This window comes from Hippoglossus hippoglossus, chromosome 21, assembly GCF_009819705.1.
Source record: "Hippoglossus hippoglossus isolate fHipHip1 chromosome 21, fHipHip1.pri, whole genome shotgun sequence".
NCBI classification, from domain to species: domain Eukaryota; kingdom Metazoa; phylum Chordata; class Actinopteri; order Pleuronectiformes; family Pleuronectidae; genus Hippoglossus; species Hippoglossus hippoglossus.
The window spans coordinates 11,930,735-11,957,356 of NC_047171.1; the positions used below are offsets into that span (position 1 = coordinate 11,930,735).

General features: G+C 41.6%; 1 protein-coding gene across 1 annotated transcript in view; it reads left to right on the forward strand.

Moving 5' to 3' along the window:
* The window catches only part of tanc1b (tetratricopeptide repeat, ankyrin repeat and coiled-coil containing 1b), a 106,071-nt gene that overhangs the window by 55,641 nt on the left and 23,808 nt on the right, over nucleotides 1-26,622 (forward strand). Inside the window, 7 exon segments of the mRNA XM_034575053.1 lie at nucleotides 2,584-2,773; nucleotides 6,409-6,720; nucleotides 16,482-16,604; nucleotides 19,329-19,610; nucleotides 19,749-19,903; nucleotides 24,191-24,422; nucleotides 24,900-25,066. Coding sequence (XP_034430944.1) covers nucleotides 2,584-2,773; nucleotides 6,409-6,720; nucleotides 16,482-16,604; nucleotides 19,329-19,610; nucleotides 19,749-19,903; nucleotides 24,191-24,422; nucleotides 24,900-25,066 — 1,461 coding nt within the window.

Below are 26,622 nucleotides of genomic sequence, written 5' to 3' on the forward strand. Positions count from 1 at the left end.
CGTAAATACCTATTTAACATTTGCTCAAAGTGGTTATATCTCGATAGAAATGCTCCAGTAGCTGTGCGTAGTCTCCCAGTAACTTGAGTGCTATTCCAGGGGCTCTTGAGTGTGTAACAAGAGTGTCTAGGTCCAGAAATAGAGTTATGTTAGGACTGAGCCTCAGATTGTTTGGCTTTACTAATTGAGCTGTGGCTGTATGAAGAGCAGAGCCTGGCGCACTACGCTCTCGCCTCATTCATCCCGCGTCTCAGACACGTTTTGACACTGAACCGGCAATCCAAGGAATGTGAAAGAAGCTTACAAAGTATTTCATGAATCATGTCCATTGTTCGTGTTTGAATGTCAAAAGAGGAGACAGGCAGAACTGAAGTCTAATGGTTTTTCACTTTGTTTGTTTATGTGCTTGAAGGTGTGTGTTTGCAGAGCCAGGCTTAAGGGGGGCTTATTATTGTCATCTGCCAACAATTCTCTGTTCCTCCATGCTGCTGTTTTACAACACGTTAGCTCAGCGTGTTGTTTTGAGATCGACCTCACAGTAAATTATTTAATGTCAGTAAGATGTTTGGCTCTGACTTGATTAAGTGGCATAATCTCTGGGATGTAGCCTCAGGCAGGAAGTTACCAGGGAAAAACATTACCTGCGTTTAAAACAGATTGGACTTAGAAGTAGGAAATGTTATGGAGTTAATACCAGCATTACACAAGTCATTAATAATGCCGCCAAGCACACAGCCTTCCTCCTAGTCTGCTGTCTATATGTCAAACATGTCGACCATCAGACTGCAACAGTCACTACATGCTGAATGAGAGAATATACATTTTTCTCTGAAACTGATTAAAGGTCTTTGCTCACTAAGTCCTTATTGTTAAAAGAAGAAATTACCTCTTATTGTGCCAACCACGTTTCAAATCGACTATGGAGCCTTCGTCCCAAATTAGTTTTCAGAACAGGTTCGATATGCTGCTTTTGTTGTCGAGATTTGTTTTCTTCTTTTCAATGTGCAGTCTCAGTGTTGCTGCTTGTGTAGCAAACTGGACCACTGACATCCTAAAATAGACTTGATCAAAAGATGAAATTCTCCTTGTTCTTCAAGACCTCTGAGGATGAGATGGTCCCAAGTTTTCTTTTTCTCTCTTCTTAACTGAGAGGGCCATAAAATCTCCCTCACTGCTTTACTCCAATTTAAATCCCATTGCAAATTCTCGGAATGAGTAGAATAATAAAACGCATCAGATGTCATGTGAAATATGAAATATGAAAAATATGGACTTGATGTGCAAATACTTGATCAGATTTGCTATATATTTGCCTATAGTACAAAACTGTCCACTTAAATTTAGACTTTGCTATATTATTATAGAATCAGGCATGTGGTCTCATGTTTCTGTGAAAAACAGTTTCATAAAATTGATGTTTTAAGTGTCAGACATATTTGTGTTGTTTTACACACCTTACTCAATACATATTTTAAGGAAGTATTGGTCCAGTTGGTACAAAGACTTTCAACTATTTTATTGGAGTATGTGAGAAAAACCAGACCAAAAACCAGGGTGTTTAAGGATATTTGAGGTCACGGTGTAATGTTAGACAAAGAATTTGATTAATGGAGTTTGTTTGAGGTGATACACATTCTTGTAGTAAGCTCTGCTCGGGTGAAAGTCCCTCCGTCAGCTAAATATCGACAACAAAGTGGGTTTATTGAGTATGAGGGATAATTTAATTTGACCTGGGCTTTTAACAGTGGGCTGTAATTGGAGTATTTCTCTGTAGAAAGGAGAGAGATATTGAAAAGATGTACATGCATCCTTGTGAAGTTACCAAACATAATGGATTGTAGAAGCTAATCATGGACATTTATGGTATATGTGTCTGTAAAGTTAGCATTCTGTCTGGTGTAAAAGAAACTGGTGGAAAAATAGAGTATTTTGAATTAACATTTCTTGCTGGGCGATAATCAGGCTTTGGTTTTCCTCATACTGGGACAATGATGACCTTCTTGAGCTACAGTACATTGTGTGGAATCACAATACAGTTGAAGTGAGATGGCAAAACTGGACAAACTGGCTTTAATTTGGATTTCTATGGTTGTCAGTTGGATGGAACAAGGATTCAGCCGCGCTAAGCTTGTCAGACAGGCTTGATGACACAAGAAAAAAAGGTGTCTATTGTGTCACGTCAACGTTGTGTGAGCTCTTCGCCTTGTGAAATTCTCTCCAGGCTTATTTTGGGTCCCCCGGATACATGACTGTGTAATTTCCATGGCTTGCTCCATTGACAGCGCTAATTTGGTTAGTGTGTCATGCTCACACGTGAAATGCTTGTTTATTAGTGAGGGGTTTTATTTAGCATTGCTTTCACATGATCTAGGTCAAACAGGCAATAAACTTTGATCAAATATTTTGTATTATTATCTCAATTATCCTTCAAAGGCTGTCGGGAAAATGTTTTTGTTGTATTTAGCATGTCTGCCAATGCTGACAGCGTGTGAATACGTTGCCAGCTGCCAGTTTTTTTATTGAGTTGACATATTTGATTTCTTGGTTTGCATTAACCCTTTCCTCTGTCTTCCTCCTTCCCAGTGCTCAGTGACCAGCCAGGGTATCAGCCCCTGCTCCACGCTGACCAGCAGCACGGCGTCTCCCTGCACTGACAGCCCGTGTTCCACGCTCAACAGCACAACCAGCCGTCCCCCTCTCAGCCGCTCCAGCCCCTGCGGGACCATCACCAGCCCCAGCTCCACTCTTGAGAGCAAGGACAGTGGGATCATAGGTAAGAAATCGCCGGCTCCTTCATCGCACTCAGATAGCAACTGGTAGCACCCGTGTATTAAAAGTACCCTGGGGAGATTTTGTCCAATAGCAGAGATATGGAGACATCTTTTAATGAGTTTGTTTGTATCCTGAACGCACATGAGGATGCATTCCTGTCTCAGGATTCTTTTTTATTTTAATTGGCTTGGAGCAAATGTTTTGTGAGGAAGAAAATGCATTGAACTTTTTCGACATGCCTACCCACGATATGTTTTTATGAGTGACACTGAATGTGAAGTCAACTTTGTTTGTTGTCATCAGACACCCATGTCTAGATATTTAGCTTTTGCACTACATTCATCTCAGTTTGTGCAAAATGATGCCAAAATAAACCATTCAGTATTGGCTGACATTCTTATCTGAACTCACATCACATAAAGCAGTAGAAGAGTTATAGAAAGTCTGTCAAATGCCTAGCTTTAAACTAACAAATAAAAATAGGTGCTGTGCACAAAGAAGCCGCCAACAATGTTGTCAAGTTGGAAAAACAATGAGATTCGATAGATTTTGGCGATAAGGGCCGATGCCTGTCCCGATATGCTATAAATACAAACCTTTGACCTCTGCAGCGGAATTTGTACGTCAAGTCCCGCCTCCTGGATTCTTTGCTCATGCTTCACCCCTCAGCTGAATATTTTTCCTTTTGTTGTGAATGTTTCTGACTTAGAAAATCACCTGCTCTCTGCTTCCTTCCTCTGAAAATGTACAGTCCCAATTTGTCTAAAAACAGTTTTATTTACTACAGACAGCTTGTGTTTGCCGTATTTGACAGATTTAATGACACAAGTTATGCAAACAAAAGCTCTGCGACCTCTCAGTAATAATCTTTCTACTTTTTAGCATTTATTCTGCACAATACAACCAACAACACATAATCTTTTGCACAGACTTATGGCATTTCCATTGCTTCTGAAAGTGTTTCTATTTCTAATTGAATCTGATCATGAACTCATGCACACTTTGTTATGTAGACGCAAAAGTCTCACCTACATGGTATCAGCCATTCATCATTCTGTTAAACCCAATGAGACTGAGGCGCAGTTGTGTCAGATTGCATTCATCCTCCACCATGTGTCAGTTATTAGGTTTGTATGGAGCCGTTCCGGTATGAGAGACCACTGGGGTGACAGTTGCCACAGTTTGACATTGTACTGTATCTCTAGTAATAACCCCTGTAAGACATCTGGGGATTTACACAAGCTGACAGGAAGATGACGTCTATTCATGTATTAATCCGTCTGCTGTTTCTACTCACAAAGCCTCCATCGGCTGTAAAATGTGAGGATGTCATTCTCGGTTCGGATTCGTTTGTATATTGTAAGTGTAGGATACTGCAGTTACCCTCAGATTAATTTAAATCATTTGTAATCTGTTGTTATTTAGGTAAGGACAGGGTTTTTCCCAGATAGAAAGCAACACACTAAATATATTGCAACAATTTTTCCAGCTCTGCACAGTTGACACAAGTGCTAAAGAAGAGTTAGTCATTCTGTCGCCCCACAGCAATATCACCACTCATTGCTAAATATTGTATGGAGGCTTGGGTTGGGTACTGAACTCTGTGCTTTTCAGGGTACTGCAATTCTCTATGCAGGAAAAACCCTCGTCGGACATTTTGTTGTTGTTGTTGTTGTTGTTGTTGTGAATCCTAACCAAACCTAATGGAAGCTGTGGTAAAGAATCTTCCAGCCGGCTGCCACCCACGTTAGGTTTAAACATACAGGTGCTGTGGTCCGTTTCAAAGCTACTTTGCCTGTGTCAAATCAAAAGTGGTCAAAACAACTCATCCACCAGCCTTAATATGATATGCAGGCACGGAGAAGAACAAAGCCATGTCGTGTCCACAAGTCAGATTCCAGCCGTGATTAATGTTCCTTTTTCTTTGAAGTTTGACTCCGACTCTGATTTCAAAGCACATAAATTTGGTTGTGTACTGCATTAAAATCTCTTTGGCGGAGTTGGGGAGACTTTGCACACCCTTAACATTTACAAACCAGCCCCCAGACGAGTTTCTGCCCGAGGTTGCTGAGGGAGGACCTATAACAGGCCGACAGCTATGACCATAAACATCTCTTTACATGGATTTATTCGTCAAGGGCTGTAATTCAACCACATAAACAATCACTGAAACCTCTACAGTGTGATGACTCCCAGTGCTATGCTGACAGCGGGGCTAGAAACAACTGCTGTCATGAGTAGTCATATTCGCCCCAAGCAAACAGCACAGCAGTCACAATGTCCAGGATGTGTTTGTTATATTAAATATATGTCATGATGTTACGTGTCGCAGCATTATGAAAACCCAGATTAGTAATGTGTGATGCAAACATAGACAGCTGCCGAGTCACTTTCATTCCTCTGACTGCGCTAATGTTTCTGTATCCAGCTGCCTGTCATTGTGTGGCTTTGGCGCTCCACTACGCTTTTTTTTTTTGGGATCGTGCTCGGTGGCTGGGTTGGCCTTGGGGAGGATTAAAGGATTTGTTCTCATGGAACTAAAACACCTGTCTGAATTAAAAAAACACTTAGGGCAGTTTTTAGCACCAGTTCTTAACCCTTTTTGTTATTTTGGGAATGTTTAAGTGTAAAGTTTGTTTGCTATCGCAGCATCCAGTTGTGTTTTACGAGTTGGATCCTTCAACTGAACAAAAGAAAAGGAAAAAAAAGAAAAAACGTGGTCAAGAAACCAATTCTTCTAATTTATGGCGTTGTCTTTCCAGTTTTCCTCAGTATAAACTAAATTAAATTAAATTAAATTAAAACCAGTAAGTCAACAGTGATCATAAGGGCAATGAGAAAAATTCAAAGTTTAAAGTTCAATTACAGCTCAGTATCTCGCATAGAACTAGAATCACACTCAGTAGAGTGTAAACCTCAGCAAAGGCACAACAGTCCCCTTAGAAAACTACATTGAAATTCCCATTGATCCTGATTTTGATTTGGATCAGCACCAAATTGTACACATTCATAAATATCAGTCGCCTAAACATGCCTGATTTATTTTCAGCAAGATTTCTCAATTAAACTCTGAGAAAACATGTAAAATGTTGAAACGTGCTATCTCACAATGTTTAAGTGAAAAAAAAAGTCCAGATCCACACCAACATTTAATGGGTTCTGTCTTTGGTCACGCCCTACCCCTAAACACAATATCATTGAAAACGGTTGAGTAGTTTTTCCTTTAAAATGAAAGAACAAAAAGTCGGAGGAAAACATAACCTTCTTGACGGAGGTAACCAAGAGGGCACTCGGAGAGCGCATCCTTCAGCCAAGGCTAAAACCCTATCACACAATGTTAAAGAAAGAAAGAAACATTCCCTGCATCCACCCCCTTAATTAAATTTGCTCCAAAAGTTACTGGGTTCTTCCTTGGCCTTTACCCCGCCCTTCCACCAAGGTTCAAGCAAACCAGTTCTGTAGTTTTTGCATAATCATGCAAAAAGTCAAACAGACAAACAGCAATGAAAACATAACCTTCTCGGCAGAAGTAAACATTTTCATAGCACTTAAATAACTTAACTCTTATATTTCTCACCTCTTTCCTCCATCTCACCTCCTCACCTGCTCATTCTTTCTGTTTCCTTCTCCTCTCAGCCACCATCACTAGTTCCTCGGAGAACGATGACCGCAGTGGCTCCAGCCTGGAGTGGAGTAAGGATGGCAGCCTGAGAGGCAGCGTGCGCCATGGCCTGGCACAGAGTGTGCGGGCCGACACCTGCTCTCCTGTGGCCGAAGAAGACGCCAACGGCGCCACAGCAACGCCAGCCGACGCCTCATCAAGGACAGACCAGCAGCAGCAGCCCAACTTATCAGGGCCACCACAGCCTCACTCGCCCGAGGGGCCTATTCCTTACCCACTGCACACATCCTCTTCCCTCATGATGCCAAGGCCGAACTCCGTAGCAGGTATGAGCCTCTGGTTTCTCAACGTTGAACATCTGTGTGTCCTCTGTGCAGAGCAGAGCAGAGAAAGGAATGGATCTGTATACCTTTCCTCAGGGACCCTGTACTTTAATTTAGCATGAAACAAAACATTTTACTCAAGCCTCTCTTCTTGTAGCTTAGTAACCATTGTGATGTTGACATGAAAACTGGGGCTCGGGTTTCGTCCTGCACTGCACTGGCAGTCAGTTCATGATTGTTTCCTACAACTTGACCTGTGCCTGAGGCTGACAAGCGCGGTGTCATTTTGTAGTCCAAGCAAGTGACGGACAGAGACAGAAAAAAACACGTGTAGATACAGAGGGAATAGGAACTCTGTGTTTTTCAGAGGACAGGTTGTGCTTTTCAATGGGGAGCGGGGTATCAAGGCAGAAGTTGGGGGATTAGCCAGCTGTTGCGTGTTGCGTGTTGCGCCTCGGCCTCGGCCTCGGCCCGCCATGTTGGACCACAAGCACAAGCCGCTGTCTGGCCAATCTGTTCTGCATTCTTGCCCTGGAACTTCCCTGTTCTGGCTCAGCTCGCCGTAGCCACACAGCTGTCACAGTTGTTGATATCCCTCGCTCACCCCCTCACCCCCTTTTCCATTCCCAGGTCTCCCCTCACGTTGACTCCCTCTGTTTTTGAAGACATAGGTTTTACATATTCCTTTAAAACTTTAATTGTTGTAGGGATATCCAAAAGAAAAGTAAAAACCATATTAATGCAAAGTCCAACAAAAATCAAGTCCAGAAGAATTCTTTTGAGTTCTGTTTTAGCTTTAGGGTTCGCTATGGATGAACTGGAATGTATGAGTGAATCCCAAGCAATGTTGTCTGCAGCTCCACTTGCACATCACACATCACATGCTAGTTATCGCAGTCCATACCCAGGGTAACCATACAGCACATTCTTGCTATTATGTTGGCCAGACTAATAGAATCATATTTGATTGTTATAGCTGTTGCAGACAAGACTCCAGACCAGTCCTCTTGGGAAGGTAACAATTGTTTGAAAGAGGCGGGTGACAGTGACACTGACAGAAGCCAATAGAAAAAGAAAAAAAAACAGTTGAAAACTTTATAGAGAAGATGAACTGTGTGTCACACTGCATTGCTCTAGCAGACGGATCCACTGAATTGACAGAAATACTGCTACAGCGTGGCCAGGCTGGGCAGAACTGTGGGGGAAAGATTTTAAAACACTAGAATGCGGGTTTACCTCCGCCAAGGTCCAACTGTCCCCTCTAATTCAATCAACCCGCACCAAACTGCACACACTCATAGATATCTGTCTCCTAAATATGCCAGATTCTTTTCATTAAGATCTCATCGGCTATCAGCCCATCAGCTATCATCTGTAAATTAGCCTCTGGGGGCAACAGACAATATTTGGTGTAGACACCAGATATCCGGGCCAAGTTTTCTGTTCACTGTATACTGTTTACAGTGGGACTAGTTTCTTTTATCTTATCAGTCAAATGTTTCTCCACACAAAACACAGACAGTGATACTTTTAGTAGGTGTTTAGGTCCTATTGTTATGTCCTAATGCCTTTTAACAACTATCTGTATATGAATGCAGACAAATTTTTAAAAAAGGCTCACCCATGCATTTCGGTGTTCCGCCTCTTTTGGTCTCCTGTTAAGCTGCAGGCAACCGAAGCCTGCTCACACATGATTGGTCAAACTACACACGGAAACCAGGCTTCCAGCTCCCAAATTTTGTATTTCATATTCTGCATAGTCACATTCAGAATCTTCATCTATTATAGAGATTATTTCTTGACAAATTCACAAAAATTACCAAAATGCCCAGTCTTGCAATGTTAAAGAAAGTGAGAAAAAATTCCAGGATCCTATTAATCAAATCCACTCCATATGTTAATGGATTATTCTTTGGAACATACCCCAGCCTGTCACCAAGTTTCAATAAAATCCTTAATGTAGTTTTTGAGTAATCCTGCTAAAAGACAAACAGCAATCAAATCAAAACCTCCATGGCGCAGTTAATAAGTCTGGTCACCACAGTCGGCGAGACAAAGACAAAGGGACATGTTTGTCTCACAAGCTTTACAACAAGTAGCTCACTTAACTGATGACGCTTGGTCTGCTTACCCTGAATATCAAAATGATCCTTGCAGTGTTCTCTTTAACTATCGGCAAAAGAGTAAAGATGGACACTAGAAATAGAAGCAGAACAAATAGTAGCCGGCATGGCTGGTGCACAGCCTGGTCTCAGAACACATGCCACAGCTTATGTATTTCACACTGTGCACTGCTTTCTGTGCAACGCTCGGATAGTGTTTCTATAGCTGAATCTGTGCCCACATTGTTAACATGACATTTTTTCATGGCTTTGTGCAGAGTCTGTTCATTGCCCATTCTGTTGTTCCATGGGTCTGTACCCTTGTACATCTCATTATCCGACCCCCCCCCCCCCCGACATAAACCTGAAGAGTGCAGACACACACACTGGCTCATAAAGTTAACAGACCAGGAAATATTTGGCTGTTTGTGTGTGTTGGTTTGCGTGTGAGCACCAGCGTGCTCGTGTTCAGAGAGTTTATGGGCTGATGTCATAGTTATGCAGCGTTGCCCTCTAGGGACCTGTGGAAATCACACCTCAGATTTTTACACCTTTTAAAAAAGCCCTGGGAGAGGACATGGACGACGGTGGTGAAACAGCTTCATTTATGGCCCCAAACCGTTCTGAGCTTCTGTCACAGCGTGCCAGGGACGCTGCTGCGTCTTGGTTAATACTCAAGGAAATTGTATTCAATAAAAAAAGAATGATTCTAAAGAAGCAATTACGGAAGCAGAAAGGAGGTAAATTGAAGAGCAGTCATTGTGCAACGCAACTAAAAATGTATTCATCATTAGTGCATTCAGCTGCGTGTGCCACAACGTCTGTGACTAATGTTTATTTTCTGGCTTTGTACATCAGCATGCACTGTAGGATAACGATGTGTCTCCTGTGAATTTGCTAATTTGTTATTGACACTAAACAAGGACATGGAGAGCCAACAGGAAAATAAATATAATGGCTGGATACTTCGTGCTAAAATATAGTGATTAAAAATGTGAGATATAAGCAGATAAATGAACTCTTCTCCCTAAGAGTTTCTGTGGAGTAATTCAGTGGTCTTATACAGTACTATATAATGACGTGTGTGTGTGTGTGTGTGTGTGTGTGTGTGTGTGTGTGTGTGTGTGTGTGTGTGTGTGTGTGTGTGTGTGTGTGTGTGTGTGTGTGTGTGTGTGTGTGTGTGTGTGTGTGTGTGTATTTTCCCCTTACCTTTGGTCGACTGTTTCCGTAGAGAAATATTTTGAAAAAAGTTGATAATGAAACCTTGCTGTTTCATTGTTATGTCACCTGGCAACCTTGTACTCAAGTAGTACCTATGGCACCCAGAACAAAGCAAAAAAATGTAAATGCAGTATAATTTCACCCATCTAAATGAGACACCGAAGAAGCCTTTCATCACTGCGGTCTTTTTATCAGTTGACTCATCACTGGAATATCGAGGTAACTACAACACACTGGAGATATTGACATAAAGTTCTGGAGAGGTGCAGCTCAAAGGCCAAAATTCCTGAAAGGCAAAGTGGATTTCATCCATCTGTCCGATGCCAATCAACCAGTGTGTAGCTGGGCCTCTAGAATGTTAGCTATGTATGAGAAGTGTCATTTGCACTTCCTTGGTGAACACATGCGCTCTCACACCGTGGCTAGCTTCTCCCTGGTCTGCAGCGGGAACTCACTGTGTGGAGTCTGCTTGTGCTATGGCAAGTTTCACAAATGTTGGCCCACACAGCACCTGTCACAGCCGAGTTCAGATGCCTCCTCAGGAGCTGTTTGTAGTTGTATCATTAGCTTGGAGTTTTCTCAGGCACCATTCTTTATAAAAAATATTTTCTGCCATATCTTGTAAGGCGGGCTTTAAAAAAAGGTTGCAGTGGCAAACCCAACAGGCAGCACAGCTATTTATCATCCATTTAACATCAAATATATCCTGTTTTAAAGGTCATTGCCGACCTCATATATAGACTGTGTGGGATACGTAAAGCCAGAAAGCAATGTGAAGGGCTATTTCCTACTTCTTTGTGCTTTCAGAGAAACTCTATCAGAAAATATTTGACTTTCTTTTTATATAGCCCAGTATTAAAAATCCTGTTGAAACAGACCCTTCCAACAAACATTTTTTGTTAATGCAATGGAGTAAATTGCTGTGTTAATGATGATTTAGTTTGTTTGGTATAGTTTCTGGTGTTTTTGTTATTTGATGCAAGACCAAATATGGTTTATTTTCAGTATTGTGCAATATCATAAATCACAATCCCACTCAGTTACATTTGTATAACCACAAAATAAATCTGCAACTTGAAGGGCGTTAGGAGAGCGCATCCCTCTTCCAAGGCTAATGCCCTATCTTGCCATTTTAAAGAAAGTGAAGGAAAAAAATCCTTGATCTGCCCTTTTATCCAGATCTGCTCCAAAATTGAATGTGTTCTTCCTTTGGTTATTTCCCACCTCTCCACAAAATGTCACTGAAATCAGTTGAGTAGTTTTTGAGTCGTCCTGCTGAACAACAGACAGACTTCTTTGTCAGTGGTATTAATTCAAGGTAGCTAAAGTGAGACAAAGAATTATTTCACCAAATATTCTGAGAATTTGCTAAAACCAAAAGAAAACATAATTTTTCAGTCTTGCTGTCATATTTCAGTCTCAGCAGTCGTCATGAGCAACAAGGTCATCCGGGCTTTGGTTTCTTTATTGTTTCTTGCCATCCGGCATTTTAGAATCTGAAAATAAATCTCACAGTTGATGGCATGTTAGATTAAGCCTGTTAGGTCTTTTCTTTCAGTGCCTGGTCAGCACCTTAACTTCATTAACGTGACACTTTCAAATGTGTGTTCAAACGATCCAACATCTGCAGTCCCCGATTCGATACTGATACCCTAGCAATGGGCTGATATTGATTACTGATTGGATACCATCATAATCAATAGGCTGTCTGCCATTGATTTTGCTGTGATGCTTCAGAAGGTGCTTGATTAAATTCGTTGTGTTGTTAGTTTTTCTGCTGTCACCCCTCAGAACATTGGCTTTACTGATATTGCAAGAGGCATAGACATTTTTGAAAATATCTCAACTGCTATCTCTTTGTTTGAATTCTCCCTCTTTTCTTCTGATGCAGATGTCAATAATAGCTAATACAACTGTTTGAGTCAGTACAAGATCAATATCAGATATTGGTTATAGATTAATGCATCCCCATTTGAATCTATAGATACACAGTTTGACAAAATGTGACTCCATGTGTCTTACTATGTGCCGCCATCACTCCTCAGTGTATTTAGTCAATAAGAATTCTATTTTGGGTCATTCAAGTTAAGCTTTTTAAAAAGGCTTACAGAGTCAAAGGGCCGTATTAGTTGTGGCCATTGGAATTTCAATGATTTTGAAATCTTAGCTTGAGCTGCTTGTGGTCGTGTTGCTCAGACAGGAAGACGGAGTTAGGGTCAGTGTGGCTAAGGAATGGCGCTACAGTGCCTCTGTGGTGTTTAGCTATTGAGCGGAGCTTTGTGGTCTAAGCCACGGTGGTACAGTACACCCTCATTGTTTGTGTGTGCACTTCAAAGTCGTCTGTTCCTCTGGCAAAGCTCCTACTCTGTGATACCTTCAGCGGTTAGAATGGATCCAAGATCCTTGTCAGACTTTTTCTTCACCTGAAAGTTGGAACTGTCGATGAGCAGATTCTAGGACAAACATTGACAAGGTAAGTTTTGAACACGTCATGAAATCTGTGTTTTATGAAAAAAACTCGGTCCATGCACATAATCTGTGACTCAGAGATGTTTGCAAAGGTCAGTCAGTGATTATCTCAAAATACAAAATCATGTCTCAGTGGTGCAGTGCTGCTGCACAAAGATGACTTATGGTTTTTTAAATTCAGTATGCTGTGGTCTCTCTGCAGTACTGGAGCAGGAAGGCGGAATGTAACTGATGTATCTGAACTGCTTCTAGCTCCCGTCTTTCCAGGCAGTTTTTTAGGACAGTATTGTCTACTGTAACTTTTGCAACCCTTTCTGAAGACATCTCTGCATGTTGTCTAGTGTTTTGTAACGTCGTCAGGTAGCCATGGAATTCAGCTCTGCCTCTGGCTTTATGTTGACATCGATCCATTTAGACCAGAAGTTGAAAAGAAGGCATAAAGAAACCAGATGACCCATTCATATCCAGCAGCTCTTTGAAAAGGTCACTGTCACATCTTTTAAAATGTCCATTTGCAGAGAATTGTTAGCGCCGCGCGTCACAGAGGGATCGAAAATAGAAAGCTTTGCCGAGATCAATCTTCTTGAGGTTTGAGGAGCCGTTTAAAATTCTGCTCAGTGTTATTCCATTGACAGATCAGAATCTACCAAGTGCCGAGTCTCAAAGAGACAGTGTTAGCTAACTAGTCTCTGCAACAACAGAGCCGTTTGTGGAAGTTTGATTAACAGCACCCCACTTTTGAGAATGATGTAATAGCTGTGCAGGACAGGAGCTGTGTGACACTTATGATGGCGTGAAGGTCCTAATGTCCTTTCTTCCTTCTGGCTATAACTCTCGGCTCAGGGTTGGTCATGTACAACCTGGCTTGTGTTTCATGGTTTGTATGCAGGTCCCTTTTCAGTGTAGTGCTTAACATTCTTCTGTGCATGCTGCAGTCAGAAAAACAAATTTTCAATAATTAAGGCGCAGCATTGTAAAACCTGATAAACTATGAAATAAATCATTACTCATCACACAAAATTACTTTTCAGATTAAAACTTTCTTCAATATATTAATTTTTCACATGGACCATTGCGTCCCGAGGAAAGTTTCCATGGTAACAAGACAAATTTGCACGCAGACCACCCACTTTCCACTTAACCCTAACTCGACTACAACAAAAGACATTTTGAATTAACAGGTCGGAGCAGGGCAAGGGTTAGTGCTGATGTTAAGGGTAGAGAGTTCACAGGCACTGATATCGGGTAGGTGATGATAGATTATATATTTTATAACATTTGTTTATACTAGTTTTTTGTCTTGTATATCAAGATTTTTACAGTCAAGGGTCATACTTGCCCGATTTCATTTGTTCCGAACACGTTAAGATCTTAGCTGTGTACTGTGAAATTATATGTAATAGTTAGCAACGTTTAGTAATTATTACTGATCACTCTGTTCCACGGGCAACCACATATACATTTCATTTTAGAGAGAATTTGCAGAACTTCCAGCCTCACTCCTCAATCTGTCTTTTCACTCAAACAGTGTCACCCAAAGGTTACAAAGAACTCCTGCAATTTGAAAAAGAGACAAGATGGTGGGCAAGGTGAAGAGAGCACTGATTATACTCATTGTTAGAGATGAAGAAGAAAGTCAAGTCAGGGCCATGGGGGTGGGTGAGGGGGTGCAGGGGTTGGAGCATGAGGAGCTCACTCCTTTTCTCTTGTCTGTCATGGGAACCATAGAACTGAAGGTTTCAAAGGGCAGACCTGCCCGAGGAAAAGAGGACAAAAAAGGAATCCCATTTTCATCAGAATACACATTTCTGCGGCTTCAAAGTCACTTCAAGCCCAGCGAAGGTTTCAAGGTATCATATTTACGTTTTATCAATGCGCAGAGATGTACAAGAATGGGAAGGAATCCAGAGACCGAGGGTAAAAAAAAAGATTTGAAGAGGACTGAAGGGATGTGAAGGCATCCGGTGGGAATTTTTGGCCTTGAAAGAAATGTGGATAAGAGATATGACTTCACAGAAAGAAAATGGTTCGGGGTGTGTAACCATAGATAGGAATAAAGGAGTGTGTGCATTTATAGTATTTGCTTCAGCCTTTGCTTTTCTGGTCCACTGGAGGAAAAGATGTACCTTGGGTAAAATAATGTTTTGTGCGGCTTTTGCCTTTTTCACATCAGAAATCTTGAGAAGATCTAACGAGGAAAAAAAATTCTTCTTGTGCTCCGCTGATGTCAGAAGTGGCGATTTGCTGCATAGAGCTGATTCACTGTCCATCCTCTAATCTGTCTGTCTGTCTGTCTGTCTGTCTGTCTGTCTGTCTGTCTGTCTGTCTGTCTCTCTCTCTCTCTCTCGCTCTCTCTCTCCTCCATTGTTAACACATCTCTCTTACTCCATACCTCCCTCTCCCCACAGTATCAATGTCATATTCTCACTCTTCTTTTCCCTCCCTCTTATCCCTCACCTGACTGCAGCAAAGATCATTCGTTAATACGACAGTCGCTGCCCATCTCAAACTCGAATCGGCCCCTGGAGACAAAATCTCTTGCTTTTCCATTTATTTTTCCTGTTATTCCATCGTTTGTCACCCTCTGTTCCAAACTGTATCTGTGTGCACACATAGTTAGAGGTCCGTGCATTTGTTTAGTGAGTGTAGGGAGGGTGACACTCCTCTGTATTCATATAGTGAGCGCCTAATGCTTTGGATGCTGTGACTGGCTGAGCACTGGAGAGGGGACAGCCAAGCCCTCAGCTCAGCAGCTGAATGCTGCCAGTGTGCCTGCATGGGATCACTGGGGCAGAGGAATTGCTTTTGTGCCCTCGGTGAGCTCATCCACCAGGAGCACTCTTCATAGATTTAGCTAAAGGGTCTGCACCCTGCCTACTTTGCCTGTATGCCTGCCCAAATATATTCCATGCTGGGGACAAGGGGGGGGCTTTGAGAATCCCCATTGTCCCTCCAGGCTCTGCTGTCAGATGTAAGTAGCTGTTTAGTTTAGCTTTAGAATCAGATTTGATCAAGTGTCCGTGCTCAGTAATTTAACATTTTGTGTGTAAATGTTTTTTTTGTTTTTTTTCCTGGTTTTAACATAATTTACAACCATTGTAATTTCAACTTAGTCCTCCATATCCACTTGTCAAAGAGCCATCCACTGCAGTAAAAAGTGACCATGAGGGCCCTTCTTTTATCCCCATCAACATTGTGTTGTGATGGCAGCTTTCTCTGCTACTCCGTTGTCAGCGGTCGGGTTTTAATTAGTGGCAAATTCCAGAGAGTATGTTAGCGACCAAGTGGGGGAGAAGAGTTGAGTGTTTGTGACAGTCTCTCCCAGCTGAGGTCGATAAAGTAGAAAGAAAGCAGCAGCTTTGATTCCTCTCTTCAGCCCAGGCAGAGAGAGCGCGTGGGTCACCATGGAGATGACATTGTTGAACAGTGAACAGCAGTTGGAGGAGAGACCTAGTTGCACTAATGCACATATTTACAGACCATACTTTGAACGGGTAGTTGAGCTGCTGTGTAATCAGCGGCTCATGGAGTAGTTCATCTAGTGTGAGAAGGAGACGTCATCCATTTGGTGCTTATAAAACTTCAATGTTACTGTGAACATTAACAATAATTTGTCCGGTGCGTTAACTTACACTTGTTGTGGTCTGTTCTGCGTTATAGTGCAGGGGTAGACCTCTCACTGATATATTGTGTAGCTGTCAGCTCAAATCAAAGAGGGGAAAAAAAGGTGCATTTCTGTCTTGACTTACAGATGCTGCTGCAGAACATTGGTACCTGCACACGCTGCCTCCAGCACGCTGCAAATGTCAGAGCGAACTGGCTCGCCTCCTCACTCATCATCTCTCTCAGACGCCACAAAATCTTGTTCTTGTTGGTGTTTTGCTGTCGGACTCTTTCATGTCGCTGTGTCAAATACGCCCAGAACGCACCTGTAAAGAGTCTGCTTCACATTGTTTTTCTGTCTGTCTCCAGCGACCAGTTCCACAAAGCTGGAAGACCTGAGCTTTCTTGATGAACAACGCAACACCCCCCTGCGGACATCCATTCGCCTACCCTGGCACAATACAGGAGGAAGGCCGCCGCTGGACTCCAAAGGTGAGTGGCAGCATGTGCTATTGCTGTAGGTACACATGAACCCAGACAGGGTGCAACTGCTAATACATTTATCCACAGTTGCACGATTATTAATCATATTCAAATCGTGATCTCGATTCAGACCCATATGCAATCCTATATTGAATTCACAACAATCTTGCTGCATTTTATTGTTATATATTAATTATATCAGCTGCATAAAAACAAGCTCTCCTACTTTGTTCCTCAACCAATGACAACACGCTGTTACTCCTCGTTATGCAGAGCAGCAGAGACCTGGCAGTGAAATAGAGCAAGTTTTTCTGTCCGAACCCGTCCAAGCTCAAGATAACCAAGCCCAACCCGAATCCGACCCGACAGCGTTCTGTTTGTCGTGTCAGAACCTGACAGGAGCCTGATGCTGTTCATGTGAGCTCGAGTTTACATTGTTTGTGATACTCGGTCCGGCGTGTTGGTCCCAAATAAAAATAGATACAAAAATAAGCTCAAAATGACTCCAGCAGAAACGTCTGCTGAAGGTGGTAAAAACCAATCCCACTGTGCTCAAAAGGTTCCTACCCTGTGATGTGGAAGTTTTTTGGATTCAGACACGCTGATGAATGTCAAAACCACAAACACTGTACGCTGGGTTTTTGCCATAGTAGCAGAACCACAGGGTAACACCACAAATGTATGTAATCACCTTAAACATTACCACAAAATGCAATAAGACGAAGCTGTAAAGACCAGCACGACATCAAAGTCCCAGCCGCCCCACCGCACAGACATCAATAATGGATCAGCCACAATCATATTTTTTGTTGTTGCCGTTTGCAGAACAATGAGTGCAATAAAAATGTGTATTTAAAAAAAAATCACAAGAGAGAATCATGATCTCAATTCTAAGCAAGAAAATAATGACGCATTTTTTCCAGAACCACGCAGCCCTACATTTATCACTAAGTTCTTTGGTTTATTTTTTTACTTTCCTCAGCCACAGTGTTAGTAATTCACATTTTTGTAGTTATTCTCTTCAGATTGTAAAATGCTAAGTATATTGACATGTTTTTGACTTGTTTTGACTAAGCTCCAGCACATTGGATATCAAAATAATGACAGTGATTATCAGGCGAAAGTGCTGTGTTTCAGCGATAATAATGTAGGTGATTTTCCTATTTATATCGGGTCAAATGCTCTGCTCTGTCACAGTTGATTTTATCTAATTAAAGCTCATACCTTATCATCATTGTTTAATTTCCAATCCACTTTGCCCGAGCCAAAAGGGAAACTGTCCAAATGCTGACACATGGTGCAATGTAAACACTGCTGCACCGAGTGGATTTAAAGCTACGCTATCCAAATGTATGTTGGAAGAATGAGGTTGTTCTCTCATGTAAAGATTGCTTCATTCTCCCGCGCGTGCCTTTGTTATATGTTTTGAATTCTCCATCTGATGGAGCGAAATCCCACAGAGTGAATATTTGATGAGAGCATGAATAATTTAAAATGACATCATTAGATACTCAAAGTATTTAACCCTCTTTTGAAAACGTCTGCTTCCTTTCCCACATCTCCTTTAAACATGAAGTTGTTACAGCTGCATCATGTAATTTTTATGTCCCATGTGGATGGTTAATCATCTCTGTGGAACAGCCCATGTCTGCTCTGACTCAAGTCATGTTCTGTATGTATGGATATAGATCCAGCTTTACGCCTCTATTATTACAGTAGACAGCTGAATGCAACGCTCTGTAAATAACAGTTTTTGACTTCAGAGAGTAGAGAAATTGAGGTGTGGTTTGTTTTCATGCAGCAGAGTTGGAGCGTGGGCAGGCGACGCCACCACAACTCATATAAATACGTTAGGTCAAAAGTATTCTGGCAAACTTTACCAGCAGTTGGTCAAAATAATGTTCGATAGCTATTTTTGTTGAAATTCAATATATATATATATATATATATATTTGACAAAACATACACTGAGTATATGATATATCCAATAATAATATTTTTTGCTGGTGATATATTTTGCCTTGTACTATTGACTTAAAATCTTGTATATCTAGGAGTCTGGCCAACCATCGATTCTAAAGGAAGTCTATTAATAAACCCTTTCTCCTACTATTACTTGTTGTTATTTGTAGTAGTATTTCCAGTAATTTTATTCTGTAAAAGATTAATTGTATTTTTTTTAAAGCAGATAAAGAAAATGGAATTTTTTTAATTTCTGAAATGTTTTAGTGAAAATCTGCACAAAGAAACTAAGCTATTGTATTTGTATGTATATTTTAGAGAGGAATAGCTATTATATATAGTATATACAGTATGTAGTAAGTATATATATTGTAGCAATAATAGCAGTAAGTTTAACTTGAAATGAACAGTAGCTGTAAAAGCAGCAGCAGCAGCAGCATTTCTTTTGAGTTGTATAAGTAGAGAGGGTCAGAGATTTAAAAGAGCTCTTGAGTGAAAAAGTGGACTGATAGAGAGTCCTCTTTCCATCCAGTCCACTTGTGTTGTGATTGCATTGAAAGTAACATTGATTCAAGCTTAAGCAGTCAGTTGAAATAGAAAGTGTCTAGACCCCAGTGTTCAGGTTTCTGATAAACATGGTCCAGGAGAAAGCTAAATGTAGCCAGGTTTGTTTGTGTTAAAGATCTCTCTAACACTGCACATTGTTGTGTTGTGTGAAAAATAACGCCACAATTACAACTCTTTCTCTCATTTTCTGTTCCATTTCCTCAGCTCGTTTCTCTCCCTACAAACCCGTGGACATCATGCTCAAGCCCTTGCTGTTCGAGGTGCCCAGCATCACCACAGACTCCGTGTTCGTGGGCAGAGATTGGCTCTTTCAGCAGCTGGAAGATGTCCTGAAGGCTAACGAGTCCGCGGAGAGCCATGGCGCTGTAGTGGTGGGCAGCGTGGGTTACGGGAAGACGGCCATTATCTCCCGGCTAGTAGCGCTGAGCTGCCATGGAGGCCGCATGCGTCAGATCGCCTCCAACAGTCCCAGTGCCTCCCCGAAAAGTAAGGAACTACAGTATTTAGCTTTGGATGTGAGCTTTAAAATACCTCCCTCAATTTCACAAAATAGCTTCTAAAACACCTGGTAATCTTCACTTTCAACATCCTATAATGATGTGATATTCATACTGTTTTCCTCAGGTGGTGGAGGACCAAGCACAGAACTTCCTCTCAGCCAGCCCCCACAGCCCACCCCCCCTTCCAGTGCTACCAACACCCTGAGGACCAACAGTTGCCCCGGAACCCCGGAGATGCAGCAGCGCCGGGAGGTGGCCGTCAAACGTCTGGCTGCGAAGGTATGACTACAGCCAGGACCTCAGCATTAAAAAAATCTGAATGTTAATAATCAGTAATTATTTGAATCATAATGCATCGATATACTGGGTGTATTTCCTTGCACATTATATATGTACCTTTCTTTCAGTTCCCCTGTGTGTGCTTGCCGCTGACACTTATTACAAAGGTGCTGGTGGTGTGCGGCTCTTAGTATGTATGAGGTGTCCTGCAGAAATCTGATTCTCGGCTCGCCTCAGTTGATTTATGTTTATATGTGTTTATATGTGATTTATGGTTGTTGGGGTTCATTTGTTTGATATTCCGCGCATGAAATATTGATGGTCTCTGGCAGTCCGCTGAGATTATGAAAGACAGGGCCACCATTGGTCTTTCAGAGACCTTTAATATCACAGACGGGGTTTGACTCGCGGAGCAGTTAGTTAAAGACTCTGCTGTGAAAAACGAGTTCAGTGTTAAATGTCCGCAGCATCTCAGCACTGCAGCTCGACTGAGGAAGTGGGAAGATGGAAAATGTTGGCCTTCGATCTTCAGCGTGCCCTTTTAGCTCTCAGACGGACGGCATCTGAATTGTGAATGGTGTAGACTACTCTTCTGCCAGAGGAACACATTAAAAGTAAAGTGAGAATAGAAAATAGCACATAATTATATTTTAATTTAAAAAAAAATCGTCTGTCTGTAATAATTTCATTTCCAGAGCAGAACTCAAAACCCATTCTGAATTTGTTATGAGAAATGTAAGCTTTTGATATTTTGTGTTTGGTTTCTTTTTTTTCTGTATTCCCATGGCAACAAGTTTGACTGGTCCAAATTGAGTCGGCTCTCAACTCAGAACATTTCCGCAACGAATAACAGAACGACAACACACAGCACAGTTCTGTTCACAGGGTGTGGATATGAAGGGATTAACTTGTTATCACTGGCACTGAATTACAGGATTACTGAACACTCAACACCTGCACACTGCATAAACACTACATAAACACTATAGAAAGGCAAACTGGAGTGACCATAACATCCTGTGGGCAGCTCTCAGGTTGTAGGGTAGGAAGATTGCCAACTTGTTTTAAGCATAACTTACTGTATTTATATTTATATTCTCATCTAAAGGTATATATAATAATAAAATACAAATGTAGGTGAATATGTCACCCTCAAGTCAGCTCTGTGAAGTTTTGTCCCACATACTTACAGACAGACAGGGATTTCTGGAATTAGTAGATAGATGATAGTCTGCCTATCTGTTTCTCAGTGTTTTCTACTTATAGTAGGAAGTGAACAGTTTTAATATTTCTGCATTTTAGTCAGCCACACTTTGAGTTGGACCCACGCTCTGTGATTATGATCCAACTTGTTCAGTGAATAGGTCGTGCACTCCAGCGTGGTCCGTGGTAATGCTGCTTGCAGCTGTCTGTTGGTTTTATAATTAGTGGCTCTACATCCTGGGATGCTGCTATTAAAGTGTCACGGTGGTTTGCTTTTGTCAATGACCCCGCTTATCGTCAGAATTTATATTTTTATAATCAGCATCTTGAAATAATCCCAGTGGCAGAAACTTCTCGCGTCTCTCTCGAATCTGGCTGCACCTGTTCTCTCTGTTTACAAGACGTGCTCAGCATTGATTGGCAGCTTCAGTGAAATACCTGAACAGTTTTTAAAAATGTATAGATGAGTGAAACTTTCAGGCATTCGATAACATTGGCGTTTCTTTGCCTGCTGAAAGCTTGAATGAGAAAGATGTGGAACCACTGTGATTCAGAGAATACTTTGGATTCACAGCTTTATAACACTGGACTCTTTTCACTGGACTACTTTAGTTTTGTGTTAAAGTTACCGATTGCATGCTGGTGTCCCTCCAACACCTTCAGGGTTGAACACTCTTAATGTCATGGATTCCGTCTTTGTAGTGGAATGTTGCATGAGGCAACTATTGTACATCCTCCCTGTGTCAGTGGGACTTCTCGTTCGTGCACCAGACAGCTGACTGGATGCTACAGAGGCTCATCTAAATGTCCAAAGCACTTTCCCTCAAGCCAATTATGGTGTAAAGTGTTTTCAGCAGACACTCAACAGCAGCTCTGCCCCTGTGATGTCAGAAAACTGATGCAACACCGTGCAGCTCCTGTTAAACTCCTCCAGTCTAGTTGATTTAAACGTGGTCTCACAGAGGAACTGAGGTCATTAGGTTTTATGTTTTATCACAACGTTTATGCGTCCGACTCTTACACTGTTGCTCAGCAGTAAATTCATTGCTGTGCTGGTAGCACTGCAGGTGCTCTGCGGATTGTTCCATCATCGGTTGTTAAGACTCTGATGAAGCTGTCGTCTGCATGACTTGTACACAATGATAACTTACTGCAGTTTGTTTGGCAGCTGCTTGTCCAGAGTCATTGTATTCATACAAACATCAGCTAACTTTTATTTACCGTCTTCATTAAACATAACTGCAAAGTCTGTTTCCCTTAATTTGTTTCCCAGTGTTCCACTGTCTCTCAGCGTTTGAAATGAGTTTTGACTTAATTATTCTAAACTAAACGACCACATAAAGAGTTCTTTGTGCGTAATGAAAATAAATCTGTTGACTTGGCTGTTGTGCTATCATGGCTTAATAATAATAACAATAAAATATAGTACAAATTGCTCTTCCAGTGTTATATTAGATTATTTTAGTTCAGTTTTTTTCGTAAAGTTCCTTCTCTCTCATTTTTGTGCCTTAATTGTTATGATGATATGTAGAGGAACTATAGTTCCATGGTTTTTAGTTGCACACTACATAGACTTTTAGCCTGATTTTCCACTCACCGGAAAATTTTGGGAGTCCCCAACTAAAGCTCAGATCTGAGCCAAATCAGTGTTCAAAAATGCCATTTGAGAGGCTCGTCGAAACGTCACCTCCTCCAACTAGATTTCCAACTAAATATCTTGAAGAAGTGGCGTCAACTACAGCCAATCGGAGCGCTGTACGGGTCGACCAGACATACAAGATATAAGTTTCTCCACATGAATGGTCATGTAGTGTGTGACCTTCTGCCGCTAGTAAATTTTCTGCAAGACCGCGGATCACAAGACGTCTGGTTGTGTAGTGAGAACTGCACATTGATCCGACAACTTTGAAAGTAGGATTGTTACTTTTCTGGTGCATTTAGATTTAGCTAAATATATTTTCTTTGTAACTACCACATTACCCCTCAGGGACAAGATAGCTCCTTAAAAAAGACAGCCTTGTCATTTTTGAATCACAGTCTCCCTATTGAGCAGCATCATTACACAGCTCTACGTTGGTGAGGAATGTTTACTGATTTTATGCAGCCTTGTTTTTACATCTATAGATCATCTTTATTATTATTATTTCATTATTACTAGGCAAGGTTTCACCCACGTCTGAGCCACAGTGGTGGTCCTGAGACGGACACGACGTCTATGTCTCTCGTTCCTCTCCCACCACAGCAGCCCTGAACACTGTGGCTCACTGTGTCTCACTTTGTTATAGCTGAAGTGCTTATGTTTGATTTATCGGCCCATGTGGTTTATATTCCCTCCATTACAAATAAAAGAAATATGATTGCGCTATCAAATGTCACTGCGGTAAAGCTGAGAAGAAAGTTGTCGCCTGAAGCATTTTAAAGCACAGTACACTTTAATAAAATAAAAAACGGTGGGGGGGCTTTTTCCATGTCTGCTAAGTTTTATAAGCTTTAAGCTTTTGTCAGCGACTTCTCAAGAAGCTGGTCATCATAGTTGATGGAGCAATAGGCAGGTAGAGCCAGGGGAGGAAGACGTCACCTGCTTCTGCAAGTGCGTCAGCTCTTCCAGGTTGTCCTGTAATTAGAACACAGTCATACATCCCCCAGGGCATCTCTCCTTCCTTCATCTCCATCCCCTGTTCCTCTCTTTCCCTTCCTCTGAGAAGCACTGCAGCAACCTGCTATAACACTTTGTCTGAGGTGGTCAGCCATTGCTCGATTACTTCATCATCCCTTCTGTGTGGACTCGGACTAAATCATGTTCTCAACCTGGATAAAGTGATAATATATGTATTTATGGAGGCTAAGAATATAAAAGGCATCATATTAATATTGGAACCACTGAGTTAGTTTTTTTGCCAACAGCGTTGTTTTCTGTTGTAAAGGCTTTGAGGTGATTAAATGTTCTCAGGTTTGTATATTGTATAATTCATCACTAAAACAAATTGACACTCCTCAATCATCACTCCAACATGTTTTAATTCATCTTAAGTCTGGGTTCACCCTGCCTTCATCTGCTTCTCCTCCCTCTTGTCTGTGTTCCAGGTGGTGGCGTACCACTACTGCCAGGCGGACAACACGTACACTTGCTTGGTGCCGGAGTTTGTACATAGTATTGCAGCCCTGCTGTGCAGAGCTCACCAGCTCGGTGCGTACCGGGAGCTGCTGCTGAAAGAGCCCCACCTGCAGAGCATGCTCAGTCTGCGCTCCTGCGTCCAGGACCCGATGGCTGCTTTCCGGAGGGGGGTCCTGGAGCCACTAGCTAACCTTCGTAAAGGTAGAAGAGAGTTTCCTAATATTCCAAAATGTTATGCTTGTAGGCATGTTCTGTTCTGCATAAAAAAAGCATCTGCCAAACAACTTTAATGACTGAAGAATTCATTTAATTTGCTGTTTCTTCAAGAGACAGCTTGCAAACATTATATGGCTGTCAAATAGGATTTAGATGTGTATGAAAATATTCATGGTTCAAGGGAAAGATTGTTTTATTCCTTCCCTTTAACTCAACCAGCTACCACTGAAAGTAACTGTTTAGGTGTTGGGAGCAGTGGTTGGGTAGATGATGAATCTAAGTAAAATAAAGGTTCTTACCGCTCAAACTCACTGCACCATTGAGAGACTGGAGTTTAGTTACTGCAATGAAATAAAGCAATTCTCTGTACTTTCACCAAGGGGCAGTTTAGTTTGATCTAATAATGTGACCTCAATGCACATCCTCTTACCTCCCTTAACTCCCCTGTTTGTGTGTTTCCAGAGCGTAAGATTGCAGAGGAGGACCACATCATCTTGATAGACGGGCTGAACGAAGCAGAGTTTCATAAGCCTGACTACGGGGACACCATAGCCTCCTTCATCACGAAGATAATTGCCAAGTTCCCCTCGTGGCTCAAACTCGTGGTCACTGTCCGGGTAAACTTGCTGGTAAGTAAAAACTGAATGAAAACACATTGTGCTGAGCTTGTAATGTCTTACCACAAATATATACTATTCAAACTATCATTTACAGGTTAAACATTTCAAATGAACCTGCTTGTGTGAAGACAGAGGGTATCTCGAATGGCAGGCAGCAGAGCACATACCTCCACCATTGTCTAAAAATCCTTCACCTGATTGTCTAGTTCTTATGGTAGAAATGTAAAAGGGAAAAGGAAGTGGTCTAATAACCTCAATTATTTATTAATCATAAAACACAATGCAAGTGAAAATAAATTCCTGTGTCGATGTCCCTAAACCGCATCGGCCAGAAAACTTCTCAGGCCAAGGTCACATCCCTCTAACAAGTTAAATAAACCCAACAAACAAAGCATGGAAACACAACCTCCTCGGTGGAGATAATGATCAGTTGGTATGTTACCTTGGTTTCAGAATTCTCCCAATACAATTGTCAAACGTAACACTGTCAGTTAAAAACAGCAACAGACCATGAGTCAGACTGGCTGTCACTTCTTGATGCTCTTGCCTTCTTGACATCAGACACTATAGATTTTGACAGTTGTGAAAGTTGAAAGGTTGCACTGATCTGCTCCTCCTCGTCATACTATATATGTCTACAGTCATTTTTTATCATAGATATTCAAGAGGAATGGAAGTATCAGGAATCAAGAGTGCAGAACAGGAGTCAGTCACTTAAAACAAGACTAGCTCAGTGACACTAGGTCGACGAGTTACAGACATGTGCTGGGCCTGTGTTGAACTCACTCAGACAAAGACTGAGGCTCCTGTTTGCTTGATGAGACACACGACGGCTGATTTTTATGAGATTCTTTTCATTGCTGAGATGAAGCGCTGAACCTGGAATAATAATGTGATATTTGACTGTCATCCAGAACTCAATTAATTAATACTCAGGTGGTGGCCATGCTGAGGGTAACGTCCATGAGTGTGCAGTCTGCTACAGCTGAGTCCATTTGTTGATACCCTGCAACTGCGAGAAAGGATTTCATTCTCTGGGAGGTTCTCTGGATGTGTTAAATCAATATATTGTAGCACTGACACTTTGTCTTCATCTGTTCACGTCTATCAATCCGTCAGTTTGCGTTTATGATCTGCAGGGATGTTCCAGTCGACAACATACAAGGCAATTTGCTTAAAATGTTTCTGTGAGGAGTGTAGGTGGAGTCTGACTGACATTTTTATGTTGCTGCGCTGGCAATGTCAGAGACATTATGTTTTCAGGTTGTTTATCTCTCCCATTCTCGTTATATATCCTGATTTCTCAGGAACACCTCAATGGAAATTCTTCTAATTTGGCACAAACCTTCACCATGGATAAACCATTGACTGTGTTTAAAGATGAACAACATTATAGCTCTTCAAAGCTGAAGCCAAAGCATATCAACCCCCATAATCCCTGACTCCTCCATGCTATTGCACAGGACAGGGACAAAAATAAAATGATTTCTGTCATTTTAGATTGTTCGGCTCGCACCAATAAATGTTTAAGTGAATTTTTCATTAATTTTGGATTTGATTACTTA